The sequence below is a fragment of the Castor canadensis genome, chromosome 8 (assembly GCF_047511655.1).
Source record: "Castor canadensis chromosome 8, mCasCan1.hap1v2, whole genome shotgun sequence".
In the NCBI taxonomy this organism is placed as follows: Eukaryota; Metazoa; Chordata; class Mammalia; order Rodentia; family Castoridae; genus Castor; species Castor canadensis.
The window spans coordinates 86787662-86814852 of record NC_133393.1 but is presented as its reverse complement, the minus strand read 5'-3'; the positions used below and the strand labels follow the sequence as shown (position 1 = coordinate 86814852).

Below are 27191 nucleotides of genomic sequence, written 5' to 3'. Positions count from 1 at the left end.
GAATTTTGATCCTGCCCCTCTCCAAAGAATCCTTGGTGTTGGGACTTCTCTTTGGGAACTTTGTTACCCTTGATCTTTTCCTTCTTTCCCTGCCCAGTGATTCAAACCATTCCTGGTGTGATGATCAGCCTGTCCCACCCTTGGAGGACCAGTGTCTGTTTCCCTGCTCAAATCTTGGTACTCCTGCTCTGATTGTGTGGCTCCAAGCCAAGCTCAGCTGTAGTAGGAATAGCTAAAAACTCTTCAAATAAAAAGAACAACACTGAAGAGGAGATGGTTGAAACCCAGTTTATTAGACCAGAGGCATGCGTCACCCAGAGCTCTGCCTGCTGTCCCCCATTTAGTGCACACTTTTAGGCCTTCCTCCTGCTTCCCTTTGGGAAGAGGTGATCTCTAAGGAACTCTTGGGAATTAAAAGTTCCCATTAGTTCCCAAGAGTTCCTATAATCTCACTCTTTAGCTCCAGGCCAATGCACAGGTCCTGTTCTGGGAATGTAGACCAAGAGACAGCTGGGCTGAGAAGGCCTGGGAAGGGGTTGGGGCTCTGGCCTGGAAGGAATGCCTGGTGGAGGGGGTGGGGCAGGCCCTCTCCCTCACTTGTCTCTCACTAAGGTAGGGAGGGATAGAACAGCAGAGCTTTCAACTCCCACCACCCCCCCCAGGTCTGCCTCTTTCCTCCTATGACCAAACCCTGCCTCACCAGAAAATATGAATGGTGGGCTTAGACATCAGGTGAGGAAGGGGGGCTGGGCACCCAGAAGGAGGGAAAGGCCACTGACTGAGGATGTCAACTTCTGCCTGTGGGCACCTTCTGCCCCAGCTGCAGGAGTCACCAATCCCTGGCTCCCTTCTGTTTTTAACACTCTTAGTTTAGTGTCCAGCACAGCTTTCCATCTCCTAGGTGGGGCTACCTCTGTAGCAACCCCGTCCCTGAGGAGGCCACAGTCAGCCAGACAAAGGGCATTGGGATAGTTGGAGCAGAGGAAGGGAATGTTAAGGCTGCAGGAAGGGCAGAGGGTGCCCGGGTTGAAGGGAGAGGGTGAGGCCAGAAAGAGGCAGAGCTTGTTATTCACAGCTTCCTTTATGTCGCCACCGAGACAGTGCGAAGGTTACAATGCGCGTGTCGTCTCCTTGTGCTTCTCAAAGGGATGTGTGTACACAGTACAGACACCAGGGGAGAATCCAACTCTTTATACAGGCGAAGGCATTCAGAGACCAGGGACGGGGAAGAAACACAGAAGGGGGAACTTGGGGTGGGAGGATGGCTCTTAGAGACAAGAGGGGATGGGGTGGAGACAGACAAGGTTAGAGGAAAGTATATACAGAGATATAGCAATATAGAGTTTGTATCATATAGAAATAGAAAATGCAGATGAGGTTGTTGAAAGAAGCAAATGAAGTTGGGGAAGAGGATTTGGGAGAGTTCCATAAGAAAATTTATGGATGCGGCCCCCTGCCAGGGCCTCTGGGAGAGAAGCCAGTGAGGTCAGGCACCAGTGCCCCTCTCCCTGAGCTGGAAGATAACCAGCCAGGTCTTTTATGGGATATAGAGGGGGCTGCTTCTTGGGATTTCTCTCCAGCAGCTTTAGGGTGGGGTGAACTTGTAGGTATTAAGAAGATGTGGCCTACAGCACCAGGGCCACATCTTGTCTCTGTCTCCACTTCTTCAGGGGACTCCCCCACCCTCTAGAGAATCCACATGGTGTGAGGGAGTGAGATGAGGATTTAGTTCCTGCCTGGAGACTTGGGCTTGGGGGGAGCCACTGTACTGAGAGGGTCTCTTAAGGCTGGGGAAGCCCCCTCACTAGCCCTCCCCTTAAGGTACATTCTCTGGTTTGGGGCCAAATTCCAGACCCCTGGGATTCCCTTCACCCCTCACTGGGAGGGGGCTTTGGTGACTGGTGGCAGCAGAATGTAGGTGGACACTCAGATGACAGACAGTCAGACAGACAGAATTCAGGCTGGGAGCTAGGGGAGGCAGCATGGAGCAGCCTGAGGTCCCTTGCCCCATTCTCTCTCTGTTTTTTTTTTTTCAGATTAGTTTAGTTTTGTTAAAATTAAAATAATGGGGTAGAGGCAGGGAGAGAGGACTCTATGGTAAGACTCTTTCCTCACACAGACAAGAGGAAAGGACTGCCGAGGAGTGCAGATGAGCCCCCAGGGCAGATGTGGGGGGGCATCTGAGGGCCCCTTACTCTCCCGCCCTCCCCACCTAGGCCTTTGGTACAGTGGCCTGAGGGGCTCAGCAGGTAAAGTCCTCAAACGTGCCTCGGGCCGGATGGTGAGGTAGGATGTTGGCAGCATACGTCATCCCGGCCGGATGGCCCCGAAGGCTCTCGCAGGGGTTCTAAGGAAAGGGCATAGGACAGGGACTGGTTACGGAAAGGACCACAGGTCACACTGGGGTGGTGGGGACGCAAAGGAGAGAAGGTGCAGGGGAGAAGGGGTGGTCGTAGGGTGGTGAAGGAAGGGACGGGCTGGAGGGCCCTCACGTGTCTTTTGACATCGTCCAGGCTGAGGGCCACGCCCTTGTCCGCGCTGCTTCTCTTTGCCTCCTTCTGGCACTTCCCGCGTCTGCACAGCTTGTGCTTAATTACCTAGGAGGGGGCGGGGCGGGTGGGCGGACTGGAACCCGCCCCTCTCTGGCCCCGTCCCTCCCCCGCCCCCTTACCTCATAGGCGTAGTCAAAGAGCTCCAGGACGGTGAGGATGCTGGCCCCAATGAATAGCCCCATTTGGCCCCCGATGTCACCTGCAGGGGAGAGGGGAGTGAGGCGGCAGGGAGATCAGGAGGCTCAGGACACCATAGGGGTGGTTGGGATCAGTGGGACTGGGGCAGGCCAGGCACGTTCACAGAGGGATTGGCAACCTTTGTAAGGATTGCAGAGCCAGATTCTGACAGTATTTGTATTTTCTTCTCTATGCTTTTCTGCATCTTTCCACTTTCCCAAAATGAAAATGTATTATTGAGGAAAAAAGAATTGTTTACAAAATACCCCAACACTTTTAGTATCTGGGCCAGGTTTAGGAGCATGTGAAATAGTCTCCACCTCCACCCCCACTCCTCCCTCATGCCCACAGGGGGCCTGTTTTTTTCCACTTTGCATGCCACACAGTGGAGTTTGGGAAAAGGCTCCTGGGAGTGAGACAGAGTGAGCACCCTGATTTGGGTGGTAGGGAGCCACACCATGCCCATGATATGGAAAGGGACAGGTGCCATCATAAGCTCACCCAAGAGCCCTGCAATCTCATAGGCCTTCTTCTGTTCAATGGTCTCATAATTGAGGACTTCGAAGAAAATGTCCAGCACCAGGATGTTCTCCCTGTACAGGGGTGGGGGGAGGAGACTAGGTTCAAGTCAGATCTCTGCCTCTCAGTAGCCAGGTGACCTTAGCAAGTTAGCCTCTGTGAACCTCAGTTTCCATATCCGTAAAATGAGATGCTGATGGTGAGGCTTGCCTTCTAGAGTTGTTGTGAGGGTTAAGTGAAATGGCATACAGGAAAAGATGCTGGGCATACTGGCATGTGGGGAGATGATCTAGTTACAGCAATGAGGATGGAGACAGATAGAGGATAAAGTGAGGAGGGAAGAGCAAGGGGAGAGGGGTTCCACTGCTTATTCTGGCTTTATCTTCCCCCATACCCACTCCACACTCTTCGGTTGCCTCTTGAATATTCCCCAGGTTATCTCAATTTTGCCTTGCCTGTCCACCCCTCATCAAAGCCCACTCATACCTTCCAAGTCCCTGCCAAAGAGCTCTGCCATGCACAGTAGAACCCTTACCCTATGTACTGCTCAGACTTGTTGAACTTCTTGGCTAGGTACTTGGCTGAGGCTTTGCTGGGGATCTTGACCATGGACAGCTCCTTGCCATAGCGGGTCAGGTTGCAGGGCATTTCACACACACAGTACTCCTGGTCCTTCTCCACCAGGAAGTCTGTGCTCAGTAAGATGAGAGGTGCTGGTTGAGTGGTGTCCTTCTGCCAACACTTTCCCAACATGAACATCCTGGCACTGGCCAAAGGAACTCTGGATCCCCTTCTCTTTTCCTGAACCACATCAGCCCTGTGCCTACCCTGTGCTGATTCTCACCCAGTCTCCCAAGGTATTTCTTAATCCTATATTTCATTCCCTCAGGGCCTCTGAGGATCAGCTAGCTGAGGTGCTGATGAAAGAGGGTGAAGGCCTCTCCCAGGTGACCCCCATTCATTTTTCATAAGAACCTCTGAAGATGCTATTCTCAGCATTAAAGTCAGATACATGTGAGGGCGCAGTCTAGCAGCAGCTATTGGAAGCTTCTGGGAGCTTGGTCTAAAACCCTATGAGTGTGACTGCAGCAACTCCTTCCCTCCTGCGACTGCCCCAGGCCAGTGCTGCTCACCCAGGGCAGGATCCGCACATTCCTTGTACTGCTCTGGAGTGCAGTATGGGGCATCTCCTAGAGAGGAGAGAAGACAGTGATGCGGAATGGAGATTAAAGGGGTCTCTTGATGGCAGTGGTGCCATAAGACAGAAGCCGGGAGAGGATGAGACAGTAGGACCATCCTCTCCCCATCTGTCCTGGAAGTGATCTACCTCTATAATCCACCCTTTTTAGACTCTTCCACTTATCCCTGTGGGCACAGGCAGGAACCAAGGTCAGACAATGGCGAGATGGAACTGGGGTAGGAAGCAAGTGAGGGGCAGTGTAAGCCAGAATTGTGCTTGGAGCCTCGGGGTCTGACCTGGCATGTGCACCATACGGCAGTTGCAGTTCTCCACCAAGTAACGGGTCTCACAGTCAATGCGGCAGGCGGTGATGCTGTAGGAGTCGAAGAAATCCGAGTCCATGGTAACAGCTTTGCAGGTGCCCCAGGGCGGGGGCAGGTAGATGAGCTGCTGGGAGAGCCAGGGAGCTGGGGGGAGTGTGGGGACTTCTCCCCAAGTCACCTTGATGGACTTCTCTGACAAGATGCACCATTCAGGAGCACTGCCCCCTTGCCCTCTGCAGCCTCTGCAGAATATTCTTGTTCCTTAGATCATTTATGCTTCTGATTAGCCCAATTACCATCTATCCCCTACCTCACTTGTTCCCCCATTATTGGTCACCTACCAGTCCATCTTGACCCCTCAACACCCCACCCCAAGAGCAGCCTTCCATGGCCCTCTCACCCGCTGCTCCTGGCAGGACACAAAGGTTTGGAAGCCTGGTGCCACGCCAAAGCCCAGCTGGTCGATGAAAGGAGGTTCATCCTGACTGTGGATCTGTACTTTGATGCCTGCTTCAAAGGACGTCTCATCTATGGGAATGAGGGTTTGTAGGTTGGGAGGGCTTCTGAGTCCCTAATCCCCTTCAGAGCTGGGGGCATCCGACCTCTCCTGGGGATGAACACAGCATCCACTGGGATTTGGTGAGAAGGCTATCCATGGAATCCTAGTCCACCACTAGCCTCCTGAATTTACCAGCTCCATGCTGCTCCAATGACCCCCGCATCCTATACACTTCTTTTCTTACCTGGTGTCTGCTCTGTGTCTTGGTATTTCAAATTCTTTCTCTCAGAGTGTCACTATCTTAGACACTCTCCATTTCTCCTCCCTTTCTCCTTTTTCCCCATCTCTCTCTGCCCCAAGGCCCCCTGGGACCAGACAGGCAGGCAGCCCAAGAAGAGAGGGAGTTATTTATAGAGTGAGTGGCGGCTGCTGATGGAAGAGGATGACTGGTTACCTTGGAGAGTAACCGAGCTGGCAGGGAGGGAGGGGTGGGCAGGGAAATGTGAGTGTGGAAGTCAGGTAAAGTCAGAGATAGAGATGGTGAGATCCTGGGAGGGAAAGGGAGGAGCCTGAGTCCTGTCTCAGGTCACATAATGGAGCCCTAGTGGAGGCAGAGGCCAGGAACCATGGGAAGGGGCCCTGAGTGGGGTACGTACCAGTCTCCCCCCATACAGGCAGGTACTCATCCTGCTGGATGTCCAGCATGATCTCTAGCCCATTGCCAGTCCCGCCCTTCATAGTCTTCAGCCGAGGCCGTCCATCTCTGCCTGAGTTGAATGTGTAGCACTTTCCATACCGTGTGAAGACCTGATGGAGGGGCAGAGTAGAGAGTCTGAGAGTCCTTCCAGCACTGTCTGCCCCCACCTAGCTGCTGGAATCACACCATCCTTCAGGAATGATTCTTCCAGTATATCCTGTTCTCTGTTAGTTCCCATCCCTCACCTATTCTCTACCCTTCTTTGTCCTGCCATGTGCCCTGGAAAGTCAACCTTCGTAGGGTACATGGCCTGAGCTCTTTTATCATCCAGATGGGCTTCTGGCTGGGTTTGGCCAATGGGACCCACAAGTAAGGGAAGGCAGGAGGAGAGAGAGATTGGGGTACTGATACTTCTTCACCCCCGCTCTCTGTAATGCTGGCTGTTGCTTAGATCCTCCATGACTATAAATCCTGCCAGGAGGGCTCCCTTTGTGCGTCTTCAGCCTACAAGTGATAACAATTTCCACTATTGCTAGCTGCCTCAGCTCTCCTTATTGGTTTCCTTAATCCTGCCCATAGTTCTGTAAACAGTCCCTTTGTTAAGGTCTTTTCAATTGAACTATCAAGTGGCAATCTTTTTCTTGCCAGGACCCTAACATATGCACCTCCATCACCAAGATCCTATCACTGCCAGACCTCTGAGTCCTTCTGAAATAGATCTTCTCTTCTGGATATCACCCCTGCCCCAGGCATTAGAAATACTGCTCTCTATAAGACCTGCTCCCAAACCTAAGCCTCTCAGACCTGAGCTTTTTGGTTTCCTCCAGCTATCAGCCCCTTATGTCCATCATTGCCCCATTATCACTAGAACCTGACAGTAGTCTCAGTTGCCATGCCAAGCACTGTGCTTACCCAGGCACAGCACTTCTTTTCTCAGCACTGAGGACTGAGCAACAAGGCATTGTACATTGGCAATGCTCTGGCAGAGTTCTGAGGGCCTCAGAAGAAATCTTGGCCACAGGGGTGGTCCCCTAGTCTTCTCCCCTCAACCATGTCCCAGCACAGCCCTTACACAGCCTCGATTACACTGCTATGGAGAAAAGAGTGAACCAATTCTCAGTGGCCTTTTCCCCACCACCTCTCTGAATGTTCTCATAAATGGAATGGTTGTGCTTTTACTACTGCGGGATGGTGACAAAATGAGTCCTAAGGTGAGTTCAGACACAGCCCAGAGGAGAGAGACAAGATTGTCAGGCCAGATTGGGGCAGCAGGCCAGTGGTGGTTACTAGGAAATAGTTTTTGTCCCTTCCTTCTTCCTAGTACAGCATTCTCCAATCCCCTTAAGAAGGGAAAATTAAATTTGAGAACACTCCCAGATTTTGTATGTAAATTCAGAGATTCAGGGAGAACTTTGAGGGCTCCATATTTCTTCAGCCCCACTATTAGGTCTTGTGGCATGCAGTCACAGGCCCCAGGCAAGACACACACTCTGGCCTACCCTCCATCTTGGGATGTGAGTGAGTCCAGCTGGTTGAGTCCCAGCTTTGCCCAGGACTCAGAGCACTGGATTGACTGAGCAGTGTATCCCTGCTGCCATCTGCTGGTTTCAATGTGAAAAGTGTCTGCTCTACCCTCTGGTGGAAGGAAGACAAGTTGCCTTTTGTACCATGGTCCTGTATCTCCTGGCTTCCCTAAGGCCCAGGTCCCTGTATGTCTGCAGTCATCCATGAACCGTGAGATGGACTGAAATGATACCCACCTGTTCCTACACTAAGGAGGAAGTGGGCACTACATAATGGGGGTTATAGGGAGGCAAAGCCAGGCATCTGCAACTTGGAGGGGCTGTCAAAACAGACAGAACTGGAAGCTGAACTGGGGAGCTAGTGGGGTGGCATGTGGTCCCTCAGCAGGGAAGCAGAGAATTCCAGGGAGGAAGAAGGCCAAGAGGAAAGGTGACTCTCTCAAAGAGAACTTCCTCTGGGAAGAAGGTCCCTGTCACTTAGTCAGAGCTGGGAGGAGGCAGTTTGATTTAGAGGAGACTTGTATTCACCTACAAACAGACAGAAACAGATAGGCAGGCAGACACACACACACACACACACACACACACACACACACACACACAGCTGTTAGATGATAGGCTCCTGAAGGAAAGAGCACAGGAGACCATGTGAGGATGGAATGAATGTGGAAGTTGCTGACAAGAGATGGGGAGTGGAGGTAGGGGCTGTCTCCCCCCCTCCACTACTTCCCTACCATCCCCTTCTGCACCTCCAGGGATCAGTTGGCTCTTGCCCCACCATTACTCTAAGGGTGATAGTCAAATAGTTAACAACTGGCCAGGCACAAGCATAGTCATGCAACAACAGATCAAAGGCTGACCTCCTAGAGTAAGGTCCTGGGGCCCTCCTGGGCCATGAGGAGGTCTGTGGAAAGGCCTCATCTGAGGCTGGAGGATATTCAGGAAGACACCAGAGGCCTCCAGGCAGCAGCTAATTACCAAGTAGGCAAGAAGTATTTCAAGTTTCTAACAGGAAGAGAAGTACTGGCATGGATCTGGGAATATCAATCCAGTTCCAGACCCTGGACCCCTGGGTGAATGCTGGTCCAGGCGCAGGTGCGGTCCAATCATCAGCCCCAGCCCCAGGAGGTGATGGTCAGGGAGAGCCATGGCAGACACTCTTGGGGTGCTGTGCTAGGCATGGGCCCCACTCACCACTGAGAAGTTGTGAGGGCCACAGGGCCCCCCGCAGTAGGAGCAATAGAGCAGCATGTCCTCCAGCCGGTGGCAGGAGCGATTGTAGAAACGATGCAGATTAAAGGGTTCCCCAGAAAAAGCCTCTGGCCCAGGAGGAGCAAGGGGCACCCCAGGATCATCACTCTCATCCAGTCCCAGCATAGGGGCCAGGTAGAGCAAGTCAGGGTAGCTGAGTTGGGACAGCCGCACAGCGTTGGTGTTGCAGAGGGTGACTGCTGGGAAGGCCAGCTCCGTGGTGGCCACTTCATCTAGCAGAGTCACATGCGGGTAGCTGAGGTAATAGGCAACACGGTCCCCTACCTGGCACAGGAAGGCACCCAGTGCTAGGATAAAGGCCACTGCCCACAGAGCCTGCTTTGGCCCTGGACCCCCTTCCACAAAGACATGGCTGGCGCCATGTAGGGTGCAGCTATTGGCAAAGGCCACCAAGTCCACAGGTAAGTCCCCCTCTTTGGCGTCCTTCCTTGACACTTCCTTCTCCTTCTCTTCTTCCTCCTCTTCTGATTCAGAGTTGTCCTGATGCTGCTGCTGGTGAGGACCCCAAACATCTCCCACAGGCTTTGGGGCCTCCTCTCCAGAAGAGAATGACACAGAGCAGAAGATCTGGATGGGCATCTTCTCCGGGGGCTTCCTGAAACCAGGGGATTGGCAGGAGGAAGGAGGAAGGTGCGGGAGGGGTAGGAGATGTGTTCTCAAGTAGGGTCCTACAGGGCAGGCCACCCAGTCCTTCAGCCAGGTCTCCACTGCCCGGTTGGCTGTCCGTCCTTACCAGAGTCTCTGTGGCAGTGTGGCTGAACTAGGGCGGGGTGTGGAGAGAAAGACCAGCCTGCCCTGCAGGGAGGGCGGGCGTCTGCGCTGATGAATAATTGATGGCAGTGGGAAAGAGGCTGCTGGAGGGGAGGGGAGTTGGAGCCCCTTCCTGTCACTGGTTCCAGCAGCACACAGAGAGCTTAAGACAAAGTGGAAACCTTGGAAAAGTCTAGGGCTTGGGACTTCTGGTAACCCCGATCCAGGTGAGGTGGGGCGTTTGCTCCCACTGCCTGGATGACCTCAGCTGGCGATAGTCCCGCCTCTCCTCCAAGATAACAGGCAATGCATGCTCTCTCAGCCTCCAGGCTGTTCCTCAGCATGTCCCTCAGTTTCCCCACCAAATTCCGACCCTCTCCCTTATCTCATCTGGTCCAGGTGTTCCTATAGGACAACCAAGACCCTCACACTCTGTAGGGCCTCTCAGACCTCTCATTCCTTTCTAATTCCCCTTGACCTGTAAGTTCCCCTAACTATTTTATTGGCCCCCAATTCTTCCAATCCTCCCTTAGACCCCTGCTCACCTTTTATTATGCCTTTGATCCTCAGTTCCCTTCCAATCACTGTCCTGACCCTAATTTACTTTCAGTTGCTCCCTGAACCCTCAATTTCCCTACAATCCCTCCCTTCACCCCCAAGTTCCTTCCAACTAGCCTCTGACCCCTTTCTCCCTTGACCTCATGTCAGCTACCTCAGGTCAGCATCCCTCCCCCGTACTGACTGCTCTTAGATCTCTTCCCTCCCCCACCCCCTTTTGTGGCTTGTGGGACAGCCCAGGTTCCATTAGCAGAGGTCTCTCTCTGACCACAGACTCATTTCTGGCCAGTTCCCGGCACTAGGGGAGGGACCTTGTCTCTTGCAGCTGAAAAGCTTGCTGACAGATCACCACTACCCATTCCAGCTTGCTCCCCCACCTCCACACACAGTTCAGAAGAGGAGTTTGAAGAATTCTCCAGTGGGTGGAAGAAATTGTAATCAATACAAAGAGGTCCTGGGTCAGGGAGAGAGTGTTGGGCACCAACCTGGGGTTCCCCCCAAACCCTCAGCCGTGCATACCCCTAGTCCCTCAGTTTCTGAGATGCTCTCTGTCCCCAGTGTAATATTCCCTGCCCCCAAACTCCTGACCCTTCTGTGTGCTCTGATTACCCAGGGCCACTGGTTGAGGAACTTGAGCCACCAGCCAAGTCTCCAGGGCCAAGAAGGTGACCTATGGGAGGGGAAGGAGGGAGGAAGGGAGGATGGCAGATTAACCCATCCTGTGCAGGGCCAGAGGAGGGACATTGGGGGATGGACAATTCTACCTGGGCCTTCCTATTCCTTAGCCACCTACCTCTTGGGCTATACCCTTTCCAACCTCCCCATTTGCATGAGAGACCCTGGAGTGTGTTGGGATGCAAGATGAGTGCCAGATTCTAGGAGAACTGACTGTTGTGAAACCTTTGGCTTCAGCTTTGCTGCCAGGGACACAAAAGTCCCAGAAGGGGAGCTTTGAGGTCTGGTACCTCTCCAACCTTACACCACTGTCCTCAGATGGGTCTTAAACTCTTTTTCCTGAACTACAGCTGGTCTCCCTGACTCCCCACCTCCCTGCAGTATCTCCCTGCCTTTAGTCCACACCATATGTTTCTGTTCATTCTCCTGCTTAAAGACCTTCTCTCAAACCCCAGTGCCTCCTGGTAAAATTCACTCCTCCAGGTAGACCTACAAAGCCCTTCCACCCTAGCTAAGCATCCAGCCATCGTGGTCCTTCTTAAACATAGTAGGTTCACTGCAGTTCCATGTTGTCCCTGGACTCCATCTAGAGGGTCCTGCTATTTTTCTTGTCTTTTCTAAGGGGCAGGGTCTCAATACATTGCCCAGACTGGCTCCGAACTCTTGGGCTCAAGCTATCCTCCTGCCAAGCATCTGGAACTACTAGCACAAGCTACAACAAGTGGCTTAGTTTTGAAGACCCTATTCTCATGCTACCTCCTCTGTGAAGTCTTCCTTGACTCCACAGGGCATAGTGCCCACCCATGGAATAGACCAAAGAGTCCATTTCTGCTGGAGGCCCTTCAGGTGTGAGGAGTGACCAGTAGCTCCTTGAGGGCAGAGCCTGTGAGAGTAAAAAAATCAGGATCTGGAGACCACACAGAGGAAGAGGAAGTGAGAAAGACCAAGAACACCAGGGCAACCAGAGATAGATCACTGCAGAGGTCAAGAGAGACCCACCATCGTTAGCCGTTGTCCTCAGGCATCTACCATTTGAATTCATGGTTGCTTTTCTGTTTTCTGCCTCCAGATCTCAGCTTTCAGAGGGCAGCGTCCTCCTGTGCTGCACCTCCTCAGGAAGTGTTTAAGAGGCAAGTTCCATACTGGGGTTGTGGGGAGCTGGCCAAGGTTGAGGCTTGGGCTAGGGAGGCTGCAGCTGCCCATACATTTCTTGCCCACTAGAGGGCATTGTTCCCCCTCTGGACGTACTGAAAATGGATGTAGACTGGACTCCCAGAAGGAGGAAACAAAGGCAGGAACTTCCAGCTTGGAGTCCCCACCAGAAGGAAAACTATGAAGACACAGAGCAGCTTCAAAGAAGAGCAAGTTCTCTCCCCACAACACCAAGACCTCTACCTCTGTTGCATCCTCTACATAAACATACACACATACCTACACACACACACACACACACACACACACACACACACACGCACATACACACACTCACACACACACACAGGCACTTCCTCCTTCATCCCCTATATCCTCACTTTCATCTCATTCAAGTGGACAGATCCATAGTTTTCCAGTATTGGAGAGGTGAAAATTGTGCCAAGGTGTATATACAGACTGCAGGGGGGCTCTGGGAAAGTGATCAAGCACACCAAAACACAGAGCCACGCTCAATTCTGAGCCCTCCTCAAGGATGTGCTCATTTCTCCTGTCACTCCCCATCAGTGCTTCTTTTCAGTTGGGTGTGGCAACTGAGTGGTTTTGACTTTCTTTGTGTCTCTTTCTGAATTCCAGCTCCCCTCGCATTTGTGCAATGTTTGGTGGTTTTCAACTGATATGGGATCCTTGCACAACCCAAAGAGGCAGGTGTGAGTGCACCTGTTCTCAGAAAGAGAACAGAGTGTGTGCAAAGGTTCTGAAAGGGGAAAGCTGAGAAGAGGCAGCTGTAGCTGGAAAGGTAGATGAAGGCAAGAGGTGTGGCTCAAGTGGTGAGCACCTGCCTATCAAGCATGAGACCCTGACTTCAAACTCCAGTATCACCAAAAAAAAAAAAAAAAAAAAGAAAAGAAAAAGAAAGGTAGATGAAGGCAGGCAGGGTCCAGACTACTCAGGGATTTGAAGATAAAGATTTTGGTCCAACAACAATGGAAGACCCTCCTGTGGAAGGATGTCAAGCAATCAAAGCTGTGTTTTGAAAAACACTCTGGCTGCAGAGTGGAGGAGCTATAGAGGCTGCCAGAAGGCTTGTAAGGAAGCCACTGCAGTGGTCTGGGTGGGATGAGGAGTAGTGGAATGGTGTGGAACAGTGGAGATGTTGGGAGGCAAAGCTGGCAGATCTTGTAAGACTTGGTAGTTTCTAGCAAGGGAGGTGAAGCAACTAGTGTGAAGGAGGATTTCTGGTTTGCCTCACTGGATGAATGGTGGGTGGCTCCCTAGATCAAGCACACAGGCAAAACACTTGAGAGGTGAGAGGAAGAGTTTGATTTTGCACATGTTGGTTCTGAGGAGGCTCGAGGATATCCAAGTAGAGATGTTAAGTGGAAAATTGGCCATTGGGGCTGACGCTAGGAGAGAGCTGGCCTGAGACATAAATTTGGCAGTTGTCAGTGTGTAAATGTAATTAAAGTCATGAGTGAAGATGAGATTGCCCAAGAATAGAATATAAAGTTTAAAAAAAAAGAAAGAAAAGGCCTGGTTTGGCAGTATCCACTAAAGCTAAATAGAATACTACCTTCTGACATAACCATAGCTCCCAGTTAGATAGTCAAGAGAGATGAGTGCATATGTCAATCAACAAACATGAACGAGAATGTTCACAGTAACTTCATTTATAATAGCTAGACACTGGCCACAACTCAAATGTCTAGCAACAGTAGAGTGGGTAAATAAGTTGTAGTATATTCCTACAATGAGATACTACACAGCACTGAAAAATAACTAACTACTGCTACGCATGACAACATGACAAAATCTCAAAGGCAAAATCATGAGCAAAAGCAGACAGACATAAAATAATAGGTATTGGGGCTGGTGGAGTGGCTCAAGTGGTACAGCGCCTGCCTAGCATGCATGAGACCCTGACGTCAAACCCAGTGCTGGAAAAAAAGAAAAAGAATAGATATTAGGTGGAGGATACATATACTCTAGAAAGTTCAAGAAACTTATCTATGCTGAAACTTATTTATATTGATAAAACACTGGCAGGCCCTGGGCAGGGGTAGATTTGTCTAGGAAAGGGCCTGAAGGAACTTTTTGGAGTGCTGGAAACGTTTTCTATCAATATAAATACATACCAATGAATATACAGATATTACATTGTAAGATATACCAATGTAAAAATTCTTCAAGCTGTGCTGTTACATTGTACCCTTATGATTTAAAAGAAGAACAAAACTTAGGACTGAGCCTTGAGTAGAGACAGTATTTAATGGCCAAAAAGAAGAGAATGAACTGACAGACAGAAGAGTGGCTAGACATAGGAGGCAAGCCAGGAGTTAGTGATCAGAAAAGGGAGTAGTTCAAACAGGAGGTGTGTGTGGGGGGTCAACTGTTTTGAATGCTATTGAAGATCAAGGGTAACACATCAGTGCTGGATTTGGCAACATGAAGGTCACTAGTGCACTTAGCTAGAGCCATTTAAAAGGAGTGGTGAGATGAGGAGGGAAAGACAGCCTGAAGTGGATCAGAGAGTAAATTGGAGGTAAGGAAATGGGGACTGTGAACTGTACATGTCACTTTTAAGAGCTTCATGAAGGGAGGCAGACAGATAGTGTGGGAGCTGAAGGGGCTGTGAAGTTGACAGATTATTATGTGTTTTGATTTTTATCTTAGCCCAGAGCCTGATTCATAGTAAACACTCAACGAATAGTAGCTGTTTTAGCCAAGATGTCCCACCACTGACGAATGGATTAAGAAAATGTGGTATCTATACACAATGGAATTTTATGCAGCCATGAAGAAGAACGAAATGTTATCATTCGCTGGTAAATGGATGGAATTGCAGAACATCATTCTGAGTGAGGTTAGCCTGGCCCAAAAGACCAAATATCGTATGTTCTCCCTCATATGTGGACATTAGATCAAGGGCAAACACAACAAGGGGATTGGACTATGAGCACATGATAAAAGCAAGAGCACACAAGGGAGGGGTGAGGATAGGTAAGACACCTAAAAAATTAGCTAGCATTTGTTGCCCTTAACGCAGAGAAACTAAAGCAGATACCTTAAAAGCAACTGAGGCCAATAGGAAAAGGGGACCAGGAACTAGAGAAAAGGTGAGATCAAAAAGAATTAACCTAGAAGGTAACACCCACGCACAGGAAATTAATATGAGTCAACTCCCTGTATAGCTATCCTTATCTCAACCAGCAAAAACTCTTCTTCCTTCCTATTATTGCTTATACTTTCTCTACAACAAAATTAGAAATAAGGGCAAAATAATTTCTGCTGGGTATTGAGGGGGTGGGGGGGAGAGGGAGGGGGTGGAATGGGGGGTAAGGGAGGGGGTGGGGGCAGGGGGGAGGAATGACCCAAGCCTTGTATGCACATATGAATAATAATAAAAAAAAGTAGCTGTTTTATTTATTTATTTATTTGGGATGGAGTGTCACTGTGTTGCCTAGGCTAGCTTCAAACTCCTGTGCTCAAATGATTATCCTGTCTCAGCCTCTCAAGTAGCTGGGTCTACAGGTACAGCACAGCACCTGGCTTAGGTATGTATTTTAAATGGAAGCATCTTAAGTATGTATTAGTGTTGATGGGACCACTCCACTTGAGGAGGAGAGACTGCCTGTAGAGGAGGGAGAGGCGGAATCAGTAGAATAAAATTCCTGAAAAGGCAGAAGGGAATCAGATGGCAAGGGTAGGTTGAGATTTTAGCTTAGATAAGATGGATGTTCCCTTCTAGGTGCTGGTACCCAGAGGAGGAAGGAGATCTTATCTGAGGCTTCTATTTTCTCAGTGAAGTGGGAAGCAAGGTCGTCTGCTGAGAGTGAGAGAGAAGCCAGGAAAGGCAGCTATTTGGGAAGAGTGGAGAAGTTTGCAGTCATGACTGGGGAGAGCAAGTTGACCAGGACAACACAGTGGGGTTGCCAAGCAGCACTGCAGGCCCAGATGAGGATGATGATCATGAGCACAATGCAATACCACACTGCCTTGGTGTGTGTCTTCTTCTCCTAGAGTTTGGCTCCTCTGGTGTCCCCTGGGGAAAGCCAGTGGTGGGGTCATCCAAGGTTGGGACATGGCCAGATTATGCAATAAAAAGGCAAAGGAGTTAAAAAACTTGGCATGCTCAACCAGGGGTGGGATTCCTAGGGTCTTCTCCTCTGCACTCTTTCTTTCCCTTCTTGCTTCTCCACAGAGCACATGCATTTGGGGTGCCGGGAGCAGCCTGGCCCACCACATACACTCTGTTCCTGAAGCCACACACAGAGACCCGGACTTAAAAAATCTGAGGTCAGGGCCCTTCTTTGTCATTTACTGGCTGTGTGACCTTAGACAAGTCACATAATACCTATGAACCTCAGTTTCCTCACCTACTTTCTAGAATTATGAGGCCCACGTAAGTGAAAGTAAATGGAATTTGAAAATTTCAAAGCAAAGCTGAAAGAGATGATCCTGTAGCTTTGTCCACACAAAAGCTCTGTCCCACAGCCACATTCCAGGAGCTGCATGTGCCCCATGCATGTTCACCTAGATCCATTTCACACCCTGCACCCATGCTCTTCCCCAGCTTGCACATGGAGGTGCACATGTGTGTTTGTTCCCTAGGGACACACATGCCATGAGTATATTATGAGACGGCTGAATTGGCTGCTGTCCATGGTCAAGGCCACTGCAGCAGTCTTTCCCTAGGGATGTTCTTAGCCTGGCACGCTGATGCTACACACCAATTAGAGACACACAACACTAAGCAGCAAAGCCCAACCTCCTAGGCCGGAGGACTGTCAGCCACATTGAGAGCCTGCAGATGAGAGGGGTGGATGAGAACACACAGATCTCAGATCTGTAAGGGAAAGGCCCTTCCTTTCCCTCTGAAGTGGCCTTGGAGAGACTGGGATGGCAGTCTCTGTTCTTAGAGTTTCTTAAGGGAACACAGTAGCTTCATGTTCATTTTTAAATATCCCATGAGGAAGATGTCCTATGCCTGTCTGTGTCCAGGTAAGTTGGAGAAGCACATCCATTGTGCACTTAGGCTAGCACGTGCTTGGCCAAAGTGCCCCAGAGGCTCTTTCTTCCAGAGACTGAAAGAGGGGCTGCCTCTTGACAAAGAACCCATTAACAACCCCCTCCAGAACCCTCTCTCTTCACAGGACATTGGGTCTAGAAGCTGAGAAATGGAATCAGGTAGAACTCTGCCCTGATTCCCAGCCCTATCCTCCAACCCAGTCAGGTACCAATCCCCTCCTCCTTCCTTGTTCTGCTCATCCCCCACCCAATGCCCACCAATGGTCCTGATTGGGTGGTTCTCATCCAAAGGGTAGGGGCTTCTGGAGCTCCAAATCAGACAATCAAATGAGGGAAAGCCTGTGCCTGGACAAAGACAGGAAAATGGCCCTTGCTGGAGATGACTGGCTGCTTCATCTGCTGGGGAGACACTGGTGCATTCTATAACACTGGCATTTTGCAGTTGCCAGGTGGGAGGATCCCACCTGAATGTCTCTAAGTTCCCTGAGGGCAAGGGTAGAGTCTGCTTTTCACAGCCACACTCCAGCCCCTGGCACTTAGAAGTGGTTCTGTCTGATAGGACAATGAGTTCCATGCAGCTTGATACTAGCTTAATCTCAGCTCCTCATTCCTAATCTTCAGTCTCTCTCGTCATCCCCTGGGAATTCCATTGCTTTCTGCAAAGTGGAAGCACCCATAGAAGCAACTGCCACCCACAACAGAAGGTGCCCAACCTCTCTGCAGGTCTTCTCTCTGCCTCTGGGACACACTGGGGGAGCAGGGGGCACACCTCTGAGTGAGTTGTCCATTGGCTGCTGGATGGACATGGAGGGAGCGCTCCTCCTCTCCGCCCTCCACTTCCAGCTCTGCCCCCAGAGGCACTTAGTTACTTACATCAATTCCCTATTACTTTAGGCAACAGCCAGAAGATCAATTAGCTTAGAGTAGCCTCTTAGCTGATAGCAGTCTGGGAGAACTGGCTGGGGTGGGGAAGGGGGAGGGGGGATGAGAGTAGAAACTAAGTTGCCCAAATGACTTTTAGGTCTATCTGTGGAGGAGAGAGGAGAGAGAGGCAGACAGAGAGTCAGAGAGACAGAGACGGAGACACCAGCCCAGGAACCTTGGATTCCTGGAACTGGTTCCACCCAACTCCTCTCCAGACTCCCCAGCTCAGTTCTGCCATTTCCTAGGGAGAAGGGTGAAAAAGGAAGGGCAAGGTAGGTGGACATGTTACCCATGAACCCCTAGGGTGCATGGAGCCTCTCCTCTACTTGAGCCTCCTCTAAACAGGTACTCATTTACTTGCGCCACGCCCCCAGCCCCACTTGAGCCTCTTCTAACACTCTGCAAACTGTGCCTGCTTCCCCTCCGCACTCAACCCTAGGAAAACTGTCCTGGACCCTTCTTCCTCCCTGCATGGCAATCTAGACAGCTGCTTTTCACCTCTGCAAGCTCCTACGCTCCCTTCCTAGCTGGAGGAAACAGGTCCAGGTAACGAAGTCAAGCTATCCCAAAGGACTCTTGTTCTGTGCTTCTGTGGAATGGGGTAGGGGGAAGAGGTATCAGTGAAGGGACAGAGCCCTGGGCCCTGCCATCCCTGGGCTCTGATTGCATTAAGATGACCTCTCTCCATACATCTGGGTTCCAGAATCACTCACCCACAATGCCTCTCATGTTAGTTAGCATCTCCTCACCCTAGGTGTTCTGGAAAATTCCTGTCCTCCTCCAGAACCTTCAAGACAGCCCTCTTCACTCCACCTCTCTAGTGGGCGATTCCTGTCTCCAACACAGGGTTCTGGGGAATCCTGTGGGTTCCCCAATTCTACCCTTCTTGAGAGAGATTATTATCCCTACCACACCCTGGCCCCAGAATTTCCCTGTCTGCCCTCCTCTTCCTTCTCTTCCAGGGTCTAGACACTAATTCCTGCTTCTCTCTCCTCCAGGCAAAAGCTCCAGGTCTCAGCTGGAGGTGGGTACAGAGGGCAGACTGGGCAGCCATCTGCTAGCCCCCTCTCCTTGGTGCTGCTCAGCATTCCAGCCACATCACTGCTCCCACTGCCAGGGACAGATAAGGTGCAGCTGGAGGCTGGCACCAGCTGCAACTGTGCTCACTCTCCAGCCCTCACCCAGACACCAGCAGACAGCTGCGCCCCCAGCCCCCCTCCACAGAACCCCTGCCCCGCCTACCCTGGCCTTAAGGTGGGACAGGAAAGAGGAGCCTCAGACCCTGTTGCCCTGGTAACCTAGCACCCCACTGGGAAGGAAAGGAGGTAGCCAGGAAAGAGGGGGCCTTGTGGTTGGGCTTTCATTGTTCTTTTGGTAGCTCAGGAGGGAGTTACTGAGGCTTACCCAAATGGGGATACTCCCCTCCACTGCCCCTTCAGTCCCAAAAGATTTACAAACCACTATCTTCCAGATTTAGCTCAGAATCTCCACATTTACCTCCACACTATCCCAAGCTGACTTCACACCTGGGAAGATGGACCCTGGCCTAACACTCTCTGACCACCAATCTGTTCCCTATGGTTCGGTTGGATTCAGAAGCACATCTGGAGAATGCCTGTTAATGAAGATCCTTGTCAGGGGAGATGGGGTCTTTGGGGACTGGAGCAGACCCTTTCTTATGCCTCCCTGAACAGGGTTCCTATGCCTCTTGGAACAGGGTTCTTATTGTTTAGATGAGAGGTGCCCTTGGAACATCCACACAAGAGTCCACATGTGCCCCTGAACACCATGTTTTGCTAACACTTTGAGCAAAGACTTGAAGCCTCAGTTAAGACCCTCTGCTCCTGCTGGCTGGGTGTGTTGGCACATGTATGTAATTCCAGCATTTGAGAGACTGAGGCATGAGGATAATGAGTTTGAAGTCAGCCTGGGCTGGGTAGCCTTGTCAAAAAAAGGAAGGAAAGAAGAAAGTGAGGGAGGGAAGTAAGGGAGGGAGAGAAAGGAAAGATGGAAAGAAGGAAGAGACCCTTTGTTCTTCAGATTGCAGAAGATGTCAAGTTGGACTTTCCTAAGCCCTGACACTACAAACATGTTTCTGCCACATTTGACTAGTGGCTAGATCCACAGCCCCAACAAACCTCTGGGCCTAACAGAAAATGAGAGGACAGTGAAGCAAATGTTAATTTTGAGATGAAAGAGAGGAGAAGGTGGAGCACCAGGCAAAGGTTGTGTGAGTCCTCAGAAACCCACAAGGTCCTTTTCCACCAAGAAGACATGAGACAGATATTCAGAACTCCCATTGGTGCAGGAATACCCCTACAGGGAAAAGTGGTATGGCTCTTAACATGGAAAGGGGCTGGCAGTGGGGTCAACCCTGCAGCCAGATTCAGGATCAGGTCCTTGACATGGCTGAGAAACAGAAAAACTCTAATCTCCCCAAGAATGAAGAAGCACCACCATTGGGCCTGCAGGATGCTAACTTGTGTGTCTGTACCCCCACCAAGATTGCTGCAGAACTCTGTGAACCAATCATATCTCCATCTGGCAGCTTAGAATTGTCCCCTCAGAAACATGGACCAATCACATTTCAGTATCCCTATTATTGTGACCCAAACATGTATTAGCATCACCATTTGGAGTCTTTTTAGACATGATGGACAAATGGAGGCTCAATTGAACACTTTCTGTGGACTTACTTTATACTTAGCACCTTCTCAGGTTGAACCAAGCACTCCCTCCTGCATCCAGCACTATAAACTGCCCAAACCAATAGGTTTTTCTCTCTTTCCTGGTGGTCTCTTCTGCTTGTGTGTTGGGTGTTTGGGAGAGGGGAAAACTCTGGCTTGCACCTCTACCTTTACCTACAGTTCTACTTCTCTTGGGAACATAGTTTATGAGTGTGGGAACTCTAATTCTGGGGAATTCAGGGCTTTCCTGTAGTGAAAGTGAAAAAGAGAGAGGGAAATGATTCTTGCATCTAGGCTAAGCTCCCTGTCAATGTGGCTCAGCAAGGAGTGTGGTCATGCAAACTTTGTCCAGTAGGATTGACAAAGGGCCGTGAAACTGGTCTGCAAAGCAGGACTTAAAAAGATTGGGAGGTCTTAAACCATAAACATTAAGCCTGGCATGGCTGTAACCTTTCTACACAAACAAACGCAGTTCATGCTCCCCTAATGCTAGGAGGAAGCGAGCAAGTGGGGGAGAAAATGGACTGAGAGAAAAGGAAGACTCTGAGAGTGGAGAATTGGCAGTAGACCTGAGAGCAGGGGTTCATGGGATCCTGGATGTTAAAAGAGCAATGTCAGGAGTGAAAGTGGACACAGGAATTCCTGAGTCAGCAATACTAATGAAAAGAGCACACTGAACTAGGAGCCACAGTGGCTCATGCCCGTAATTCTAGCTACAGGCTGAAATCAGGAGGATTGTGGTGCGAGGTCAGCCCAGGCAAATAGTTCGTAAGACCCCATTTCCAAAATAACCAGACCAAAATGGGCTGGAGGTATGGCTCAAGCAATAGAGCACTTTGCAAGAATGAAACCCTGAATTCAAACCTCAGTCTCATCCAAAAAAAAAAAAAAAAAGAGCACAATGCATTGGAACTTGAGTTCTAATGCTGAAACTGTCATTAACCAGCCAGTGAGCTGGGGCAAATTAGTCTACCTCTCTGTGTCTCAGTCTGTGTATTTGTAAAGTAGAGATAATATGGTTATTTGTCAAAGGGATTCAGAGAAACTGGGCTTCGGTGGCTCACTCCTGTAATCCTAGCTACCTAAGTGGCAGAGATCAGGAGGATTGAAGACAACCCCAGGCAAACAGTTTGCAAGACCCTATCTCAAAAAAACCCATCACAAAAAAGGGCTGGTAGAGTGGCTCAAGGTGTAGGCCCTGAGTTCAAACCCCAGTACCACAAAAAAAAGGGGGGAGATTCAGAGAGCCAAGCAAGTATTCTGAAGAGTTATAAGCATCTCCTTCCCATTTGTGGTTATTGTATTTCACATATGGTTCCAGGTCCTTTGGTCTCTTTCCAGCCTCTGTGTGTTTGTGTGTGTGTGTGTGTGTGTGTGTGTGTGTGTGTGTGTGTGTGTGTGTTTCCCTATGTAGCCCAGGCTGACCTCAAACTCACAATACTCCTACCTCAAACTCCCCACCCTAGTGCAGGGATTACAGTTGTGAACCACAACACCACAACCAGCTCTGTTGTGGTTCTTAACTTTAAAGAATCTGTGTGACTTGTCCAAGACAACCTAGCACATTAGAAACCAAAGTCAGTTCCCCAGCACCTATGATGCTAACCTAAGGCAGCCACATCTGTGGGGTACAGTGCCAGTGGGGGGGGTAATTTTCAGAAGCAAAGGGAGCCTCCAGTTCAGTACATCCTGAGCACCTCTGATCTTGGCTCTGTGACTCTTGCTGGCAAGGGGGAATCTAACCAGACAGAGTGTGTGTGTACACAAGTGTGTGTATGTGGTAGGGATGCCATAGAGACCTGTTCAGCCTTTTTTTTGAGACAGGGTCACAACCCTGTAGCCCAGGCTGGCCTCATATTCACGGTCCCACTGCCTTAGCCTCCTGAGTATTAGGATTACAAGGAAGTGCCACACGTCTGGCTATCTAACAGGATGTTTCCTACTTCCCATGCTTCACGGTGCTCCTCAAACTTTAATATGTACTCATATCACTCGAGATCTTTTGGGGGGGCAGTACTGGAGTTTTAACTCAGGGCCTTGTGCTTGGTAGGCAAGTGCTTTACCACTTGAGCCACACCCCTAGCCTTCACCCTCAGATCTTGGATCTTATCAGAATCCAGATTCTGATTCAGTAGGTCTAGGAAGTGGGGTGCAAAGTCCTGCATTTCTTTTAAGCTCCCAGGCAACAGACTTCCTCTGAGTAACAAGGCTGTAGCTTACCCACCACCAATCCCAACTCTGACACCTGTGACCCAGATTGAAGATTGGACCACCATGCCAGGTCACATGTGTGCCTGTAAGATGTGTGGTACACTGTAGGCTCTCTTCCCTGCCATCATGGATGCAAGGCTGAGGCTCAGGTCCTCACACACTACAAATGTGCCATATGCTAAGCAAAGTTCCCTCCGGCCAGAAGCAAACCCCAGGATAAACAACTTCCTCTCCCCAAGCAGCAAGCACCATGAGAGGTCTGGCCTGCCCCCTGTCTCTTCTTCCTTTGGGGGCCAGTCTAACACCACCACACACACACCAGGGCACTCACTCACCACCTTGAAGTCTTCAGCACTGCAGACCTCTCCTCGGAAGTGGCAGGAGAGCAGCATATCTCGGATGTCGTGCCCTGCTCGATCATAGAACTCACGCATATTGAAGGGCTTGGGCTTGAAGCTGCGGAAGTTGGCTTTGTCCTGCAATATCTCCAGCTGCTTTTCATCAGCCATCTGAGTGTCTGGTATCTCATACCTGGAGCCCAGGGGTGAGTGGCACACGGATCAGCATGACCACCAGAGCCCACATAATACTTGCGGGGGACGGGGGAAGCAGCCAGTCCTGAGGATCAGGTCTAGTCATTGATAGGCAAGGAAGGAGGAGAGCTGGGCATGTCCAGAGGACCTGCCACATGGTGTCTGAGGAGACAGAAGGGTCTGTAGTGGCTGCCCAGGGGGCTGGGCATCTCAGCACAAGGGTGAGAGAAAGCATAAGTAAGGCAGGAGCTATGCCTTTTATAACATAGTTTCTAACCTTTAAAGGTGGCGTGTCCCATCCCTCAAGTGAGGAGATCAGAACATAGTAGCAGGAAGGGAGGGCAAGGTCACTCCAGAGAGGGTGCCCATGTATCACAGCTCAGGCTGGGTGGGGGTAGAGCTGTTTGGGACTATGCTAGGGTCGGGGATTGGGTGCCCTTCACTGGATGCTCAGCAGTACCCCAACTCCTCTATGGTGAGTGGAAGGTCTGTGGGGAGGGCTAGAGAGCAGAGTTGTCTGGCTCTTGATGTGGTAAGGAGGCAAGTATCCTGACTGGTGCTCCAGTGAGCTGGGCTGAGGGGTAGGTGGGAGCTGCCCACCTGTTGTTAAGCAGAGCCAGTAGCTCTCCAGCATGGTACAGGTCATTCTTGGAGACTTGGCTAAATCGGAATTCATTGAGGTTGCACAGAGTGACGGCAGGGAAGGTGAGCTGGGAGGCAGCCACTTCGTCGAGCTTGGTGACGTGATGGTAGTGGAAGTAGTACTGCACGCGCTCGGTGCACACACACAGCAGCACGGCCAGCGAGCCCAGGAAGCAAAGGGCCCACAGGGCCCGCTTCAGAGACAGCCGCTCGTAGGAAAAGATGTGGGCCAGGCCATGCAGTGTGGAGCTGCTGGCGAAAGCCTGGATGCTTACTGGCTGGACGCCACCCACCTCTTCCTCCTCAGCCTTCAGTTCCATCCTTGCCCAGGGGATCCTAGGAGGAGGAGGGGAGACACAAGAGTATGTCATTGTCCTGGGATGGGAGTACATAGGGCACTCCAACTGTGTCCATCCAGAATCCCTATCTGCAGAGGTCTCTGCTTTGGAGGCAGACTTCCCTGGTGTGCAAGCCCAGAGGTTGATGGCCTAGAGACACATTCTGGACAGGGCTTCTCCAAATACAGAGGCTCAGGGGTCGGCTCAGGCCAAGAGAATGCTTTGTCAGAAAAGCTTCCCAGGTCAGGGGAGACCCCAGATATAATCGCTGAAGGAAGGAAGTCCCCATGCTTACACAGGCAGGCACAGGAGTTCTCTCCAGATGTAGGGTCACTCTGGGACAGGAATGTCTACCCTATGGTGGAGATAAAACTCCCCCAGATTGTCTGAACCCTCATCAAGGGTATCCCCAGGACTGGGATCTCACCCCAGCAGCTAAACCTGGGCCAGAAAATCCCCAGGGAGGTGGGTACAACTGGGGAGGGGACTAGCTTGGGTCCTCACCTGCGGTGTCTCCAGTTTTCACATAGGCGCAGGCTGTGTGTGTGTGTGTGTGTGTGTGTGTGTGGTGGCAGCCTGCCTGAGGTGGATGTGTGGTGGGGGGGCGCGGTTCCCTATGACAGACAGTTGTCCCCGCCCAAAACGCACCCCCCACCCCCCGTCCAGCTTCTCGTCGCAGTCAGATCCCCAGTTCGGCCCCCGCCCCCCTCCCTAGCTACCGAGTCGCCCCAGCAGCTGGGGAAAGCTAGAGGGGAGGAGAGTCACGGCTTCGGGGAGCTGGGAAGCCCCGCGGCCAAAAGCGGTGGAATCGGAAACCCACCTGAGGGGGCTTCAGGAAGCCGGCGGCCGGCAGCAGGTCCTAGGGCGCGGGGCCGTTCGTGGGCTCAGCGCCGAGCCGCGGAGGGGCTCATGGCCCAAAGCCGGAGCCCGCGGCCGCCGCAGCACGCCGCGCAGAGCCCTGCAGGGAGCGGCCCGCCCGGCCGGGCTTGGCTCAGATCTGTCCGCTCGCCCGCGCGCGCTCGGTCGCTAGCTCGCTTCGGCTCGGTCCGCCCCGGGCTCGGCGCGGTGCGCGGTGCGCGGTGCGCGGTGCTCTCAGCCCCGGGATCTGCAGGGATCCATCGTCCGGCCGGGAGGCGGCGGGAGGGGAGGAGGAGGAGAGAGGGTGCGCGTGCGCGCCTACGAGTGTCTGCGAGGGTGTCTCTGGGCTGGTGTGCGCGCGGGGCCCCCCGGCCCGGGGAGCGGAACCGAGGGCTCCCCCCGCTGGCTCTCCCCCTTCTCCCGGCCGCTCTCGGCAGCTCTGCCTCCCTCCAGTCCCGGAGCCGTCTCTCTGCCTGCGAGGCCCTATGGCTTGTGTGTGTGACTATGTGTGTGTGTGTGTGTGTGTGTGTGTGTGTGCGCGCGCGCGCGTGTGTGCGCGCAGGAAGGAGGGTGTCTGCCCCCAGCGTCCCCCTCCCCGCACTGTCTCCTTCGGATCGATGCTTCTGCCTCTTGCTACTGCTTCCTCTGGTGGCACACGCACAAGTGCATACACACACACATACACACACACACGCCCCGAGTTACACTTGACTGATTTAAGCACTTGCCTGTGTGGAGATGGACACATACAGAGCAGAGTCACACCATGCCACTCACAGCCATACACACACATCACAAACGCCCACACATCTTAGAGACCTGACCCACAAGACAAACACTCACTGGCTGACACACCTGTTCATATCCCTGCCCCCACATACATATGACACATACACACATGCACATGTGTAAACAAACACAACCGTGGCTACTCAGACCCCATTCCTATATCACTCAGCTTCCCTGGGGGGGGGGCATATTTGAAGCCCCTCACTGCCAACTCTCTAAAGCAGGAGCAGAAAAAAAGGAAGGAGAAATAGCCAAAAGTCAAGGTAATTCAGACATAAGGAAAGGGGAGAAGGAATAAAGGGGTGCAGGATGAGGAAGGGTGGGAAAAGGGAGAGATGCTCAGGAATAGAGAAGTCTGGACACTGGTGGGGGCTGCTCTTGTAGTTCTCACCTCTCTCCTTTCCTCCCTCCCTCTCCTTTCTGAGAGGCCTTGGGGGGCCCTCCCTATCCAATTAACAGAGAAGGAGCAATCAAGGGGAAGTTGTTAATTTGCTGATGCTCATTAGGGGCTCTTAGCACTGAGGCTGTTGAGGTCTGATGGTGTCAGATGAGGAGGAGGGGGATGTGGGGATCAGAATTCTATCTCTAGCGGCTCCTTTGCTCCACTTACAGGCTGATGCAGCTCTGAGTAAAGGAGGGTGAGAAGCTTGTCTCTAGGACATGATTCTGGCTTTTAAGTTGGAAGAAAGGAGCCGGTAACAAGGAGGGGATGGCATAGTGGAAGGAAGTTGAATGAAAAGTTGTGAGGGGTTGGAGGCAGTTGAAGGAATCTGGAGGTCCGTAGAGGGCGTATGGGATCCATTCACTAGGGTCCTGGGTACTACAAGCAGCCAAAAGAAAGGGATCTTCCATTCAAGTCTTGGACTGGGGAGCTGTCCAGCAGCACCAGGCAGTGCTGACGGACTGCCATGTCTCTGGGCAGCCACTGGGTGGCAGCACTCACCCAAATACTTAGACTGCACTCAAAGGGGCATTTGGAGTGGGAATTCACTTGGGAGGGTCCCAAACACCGACCTGAGGAAGCATTAGACCTAGTATGATTCTTGAATCCCAAATGTCCTCAGGGGGAGGGGAGGACCATCTTGGAGCATCTGTAATTCTCCCCACCTTCCCACTCTCCCAGGCTGACTGACACAACGAGCCTCTTCTAATATCTGCAAATTGCTTCAATCACCTGAGATGTTACCGAGGGAGCAGCGGGGGTGGAAGGAAGGTGATGAGGTGAGGTGGAGGCAGGCAAGGACTGATTGAGGCCAATGAGCAGCCTCAGGAGGAGTCTGGGGGATGATAAAAGGCATGAATCA

At 51.5% G+C, this 27191-nt stretch overlaps 1 protein-coding gene across 2 annotated transcripts; it reads right to left on the bottom strand.

Moving 5' to 3' along the window:
* Positions 1–1176: 1176 nt before the first annotated feature.
* Asic1 (acid sensing ion channel subunit 1) lies at positions 1177–25741 on the bottom strand. 2 transcript variants are annotated; one of them, XM_074083347.1, is made up of 12 exons: positions 25061–25741; positions 23861–24238; positions 23063–23258; positions 5907–6057; positions 5152–5279; positions 4725–4875; positions 4382–4438; positions 3784–3937; positions 3231–3322; positions 2672–2751; positions 2493–2597; positions 1177–2347 (listed from the first exon to the last, which is right to left on the bottom strand). In XM_074083347.1, the coding sequence occupies exons 2-12, from the start codon at positions 24220–24222 to the stop codon at positions 2243–2245; spliced, it is 1581 nt and encodes a 526-aa protein (XP_073939448.1). In that variant the 5' UTR covers positions 24223–24238; positions 25061–25741; the 3' UTR covers positions 1177–2242. The 2 variants fall into 2 exon arrangements, with proteins under 2 accessions (XP_073939448.1, XP_073939449.1); XM_074083348.1 differs by lacking the exons at positions 23063–23258; positions 23861–24238; positions 25061–25741 and adding an exon at positions 8665–9480.
* Positions 25742–27191: the final 1450 nt, after the last annotated feature.

What these genes read in the sequence shown, in the direction of transcription:
- Asic1 (XM_074083348.1), bottom strand. Translation starts at nt 9,321, where the DNA reads ATGCCCATCCAGATCTTCTGCTCTGTGTCATTCTCTTCTGGAGAGGAG. An exon ending in AAGTCTGAGCAGTACATAGG is followed by an intron (nt 3,323 to 3,783) that starts GTAAGGGTTCTA and finishes ACCCCTGTACAG; the next exon opens with GGAGAACATCCTGGTGCTGG. An exon ending in TCTTTGACTACGCCTATGAG is followed by an intron (nt 2,598 to 2,671) that starts GTAAGGGGGCGG and finishes GCCCCCTCCTAG; the next exon opens with GTAATTAAGCACAAGCTGTG.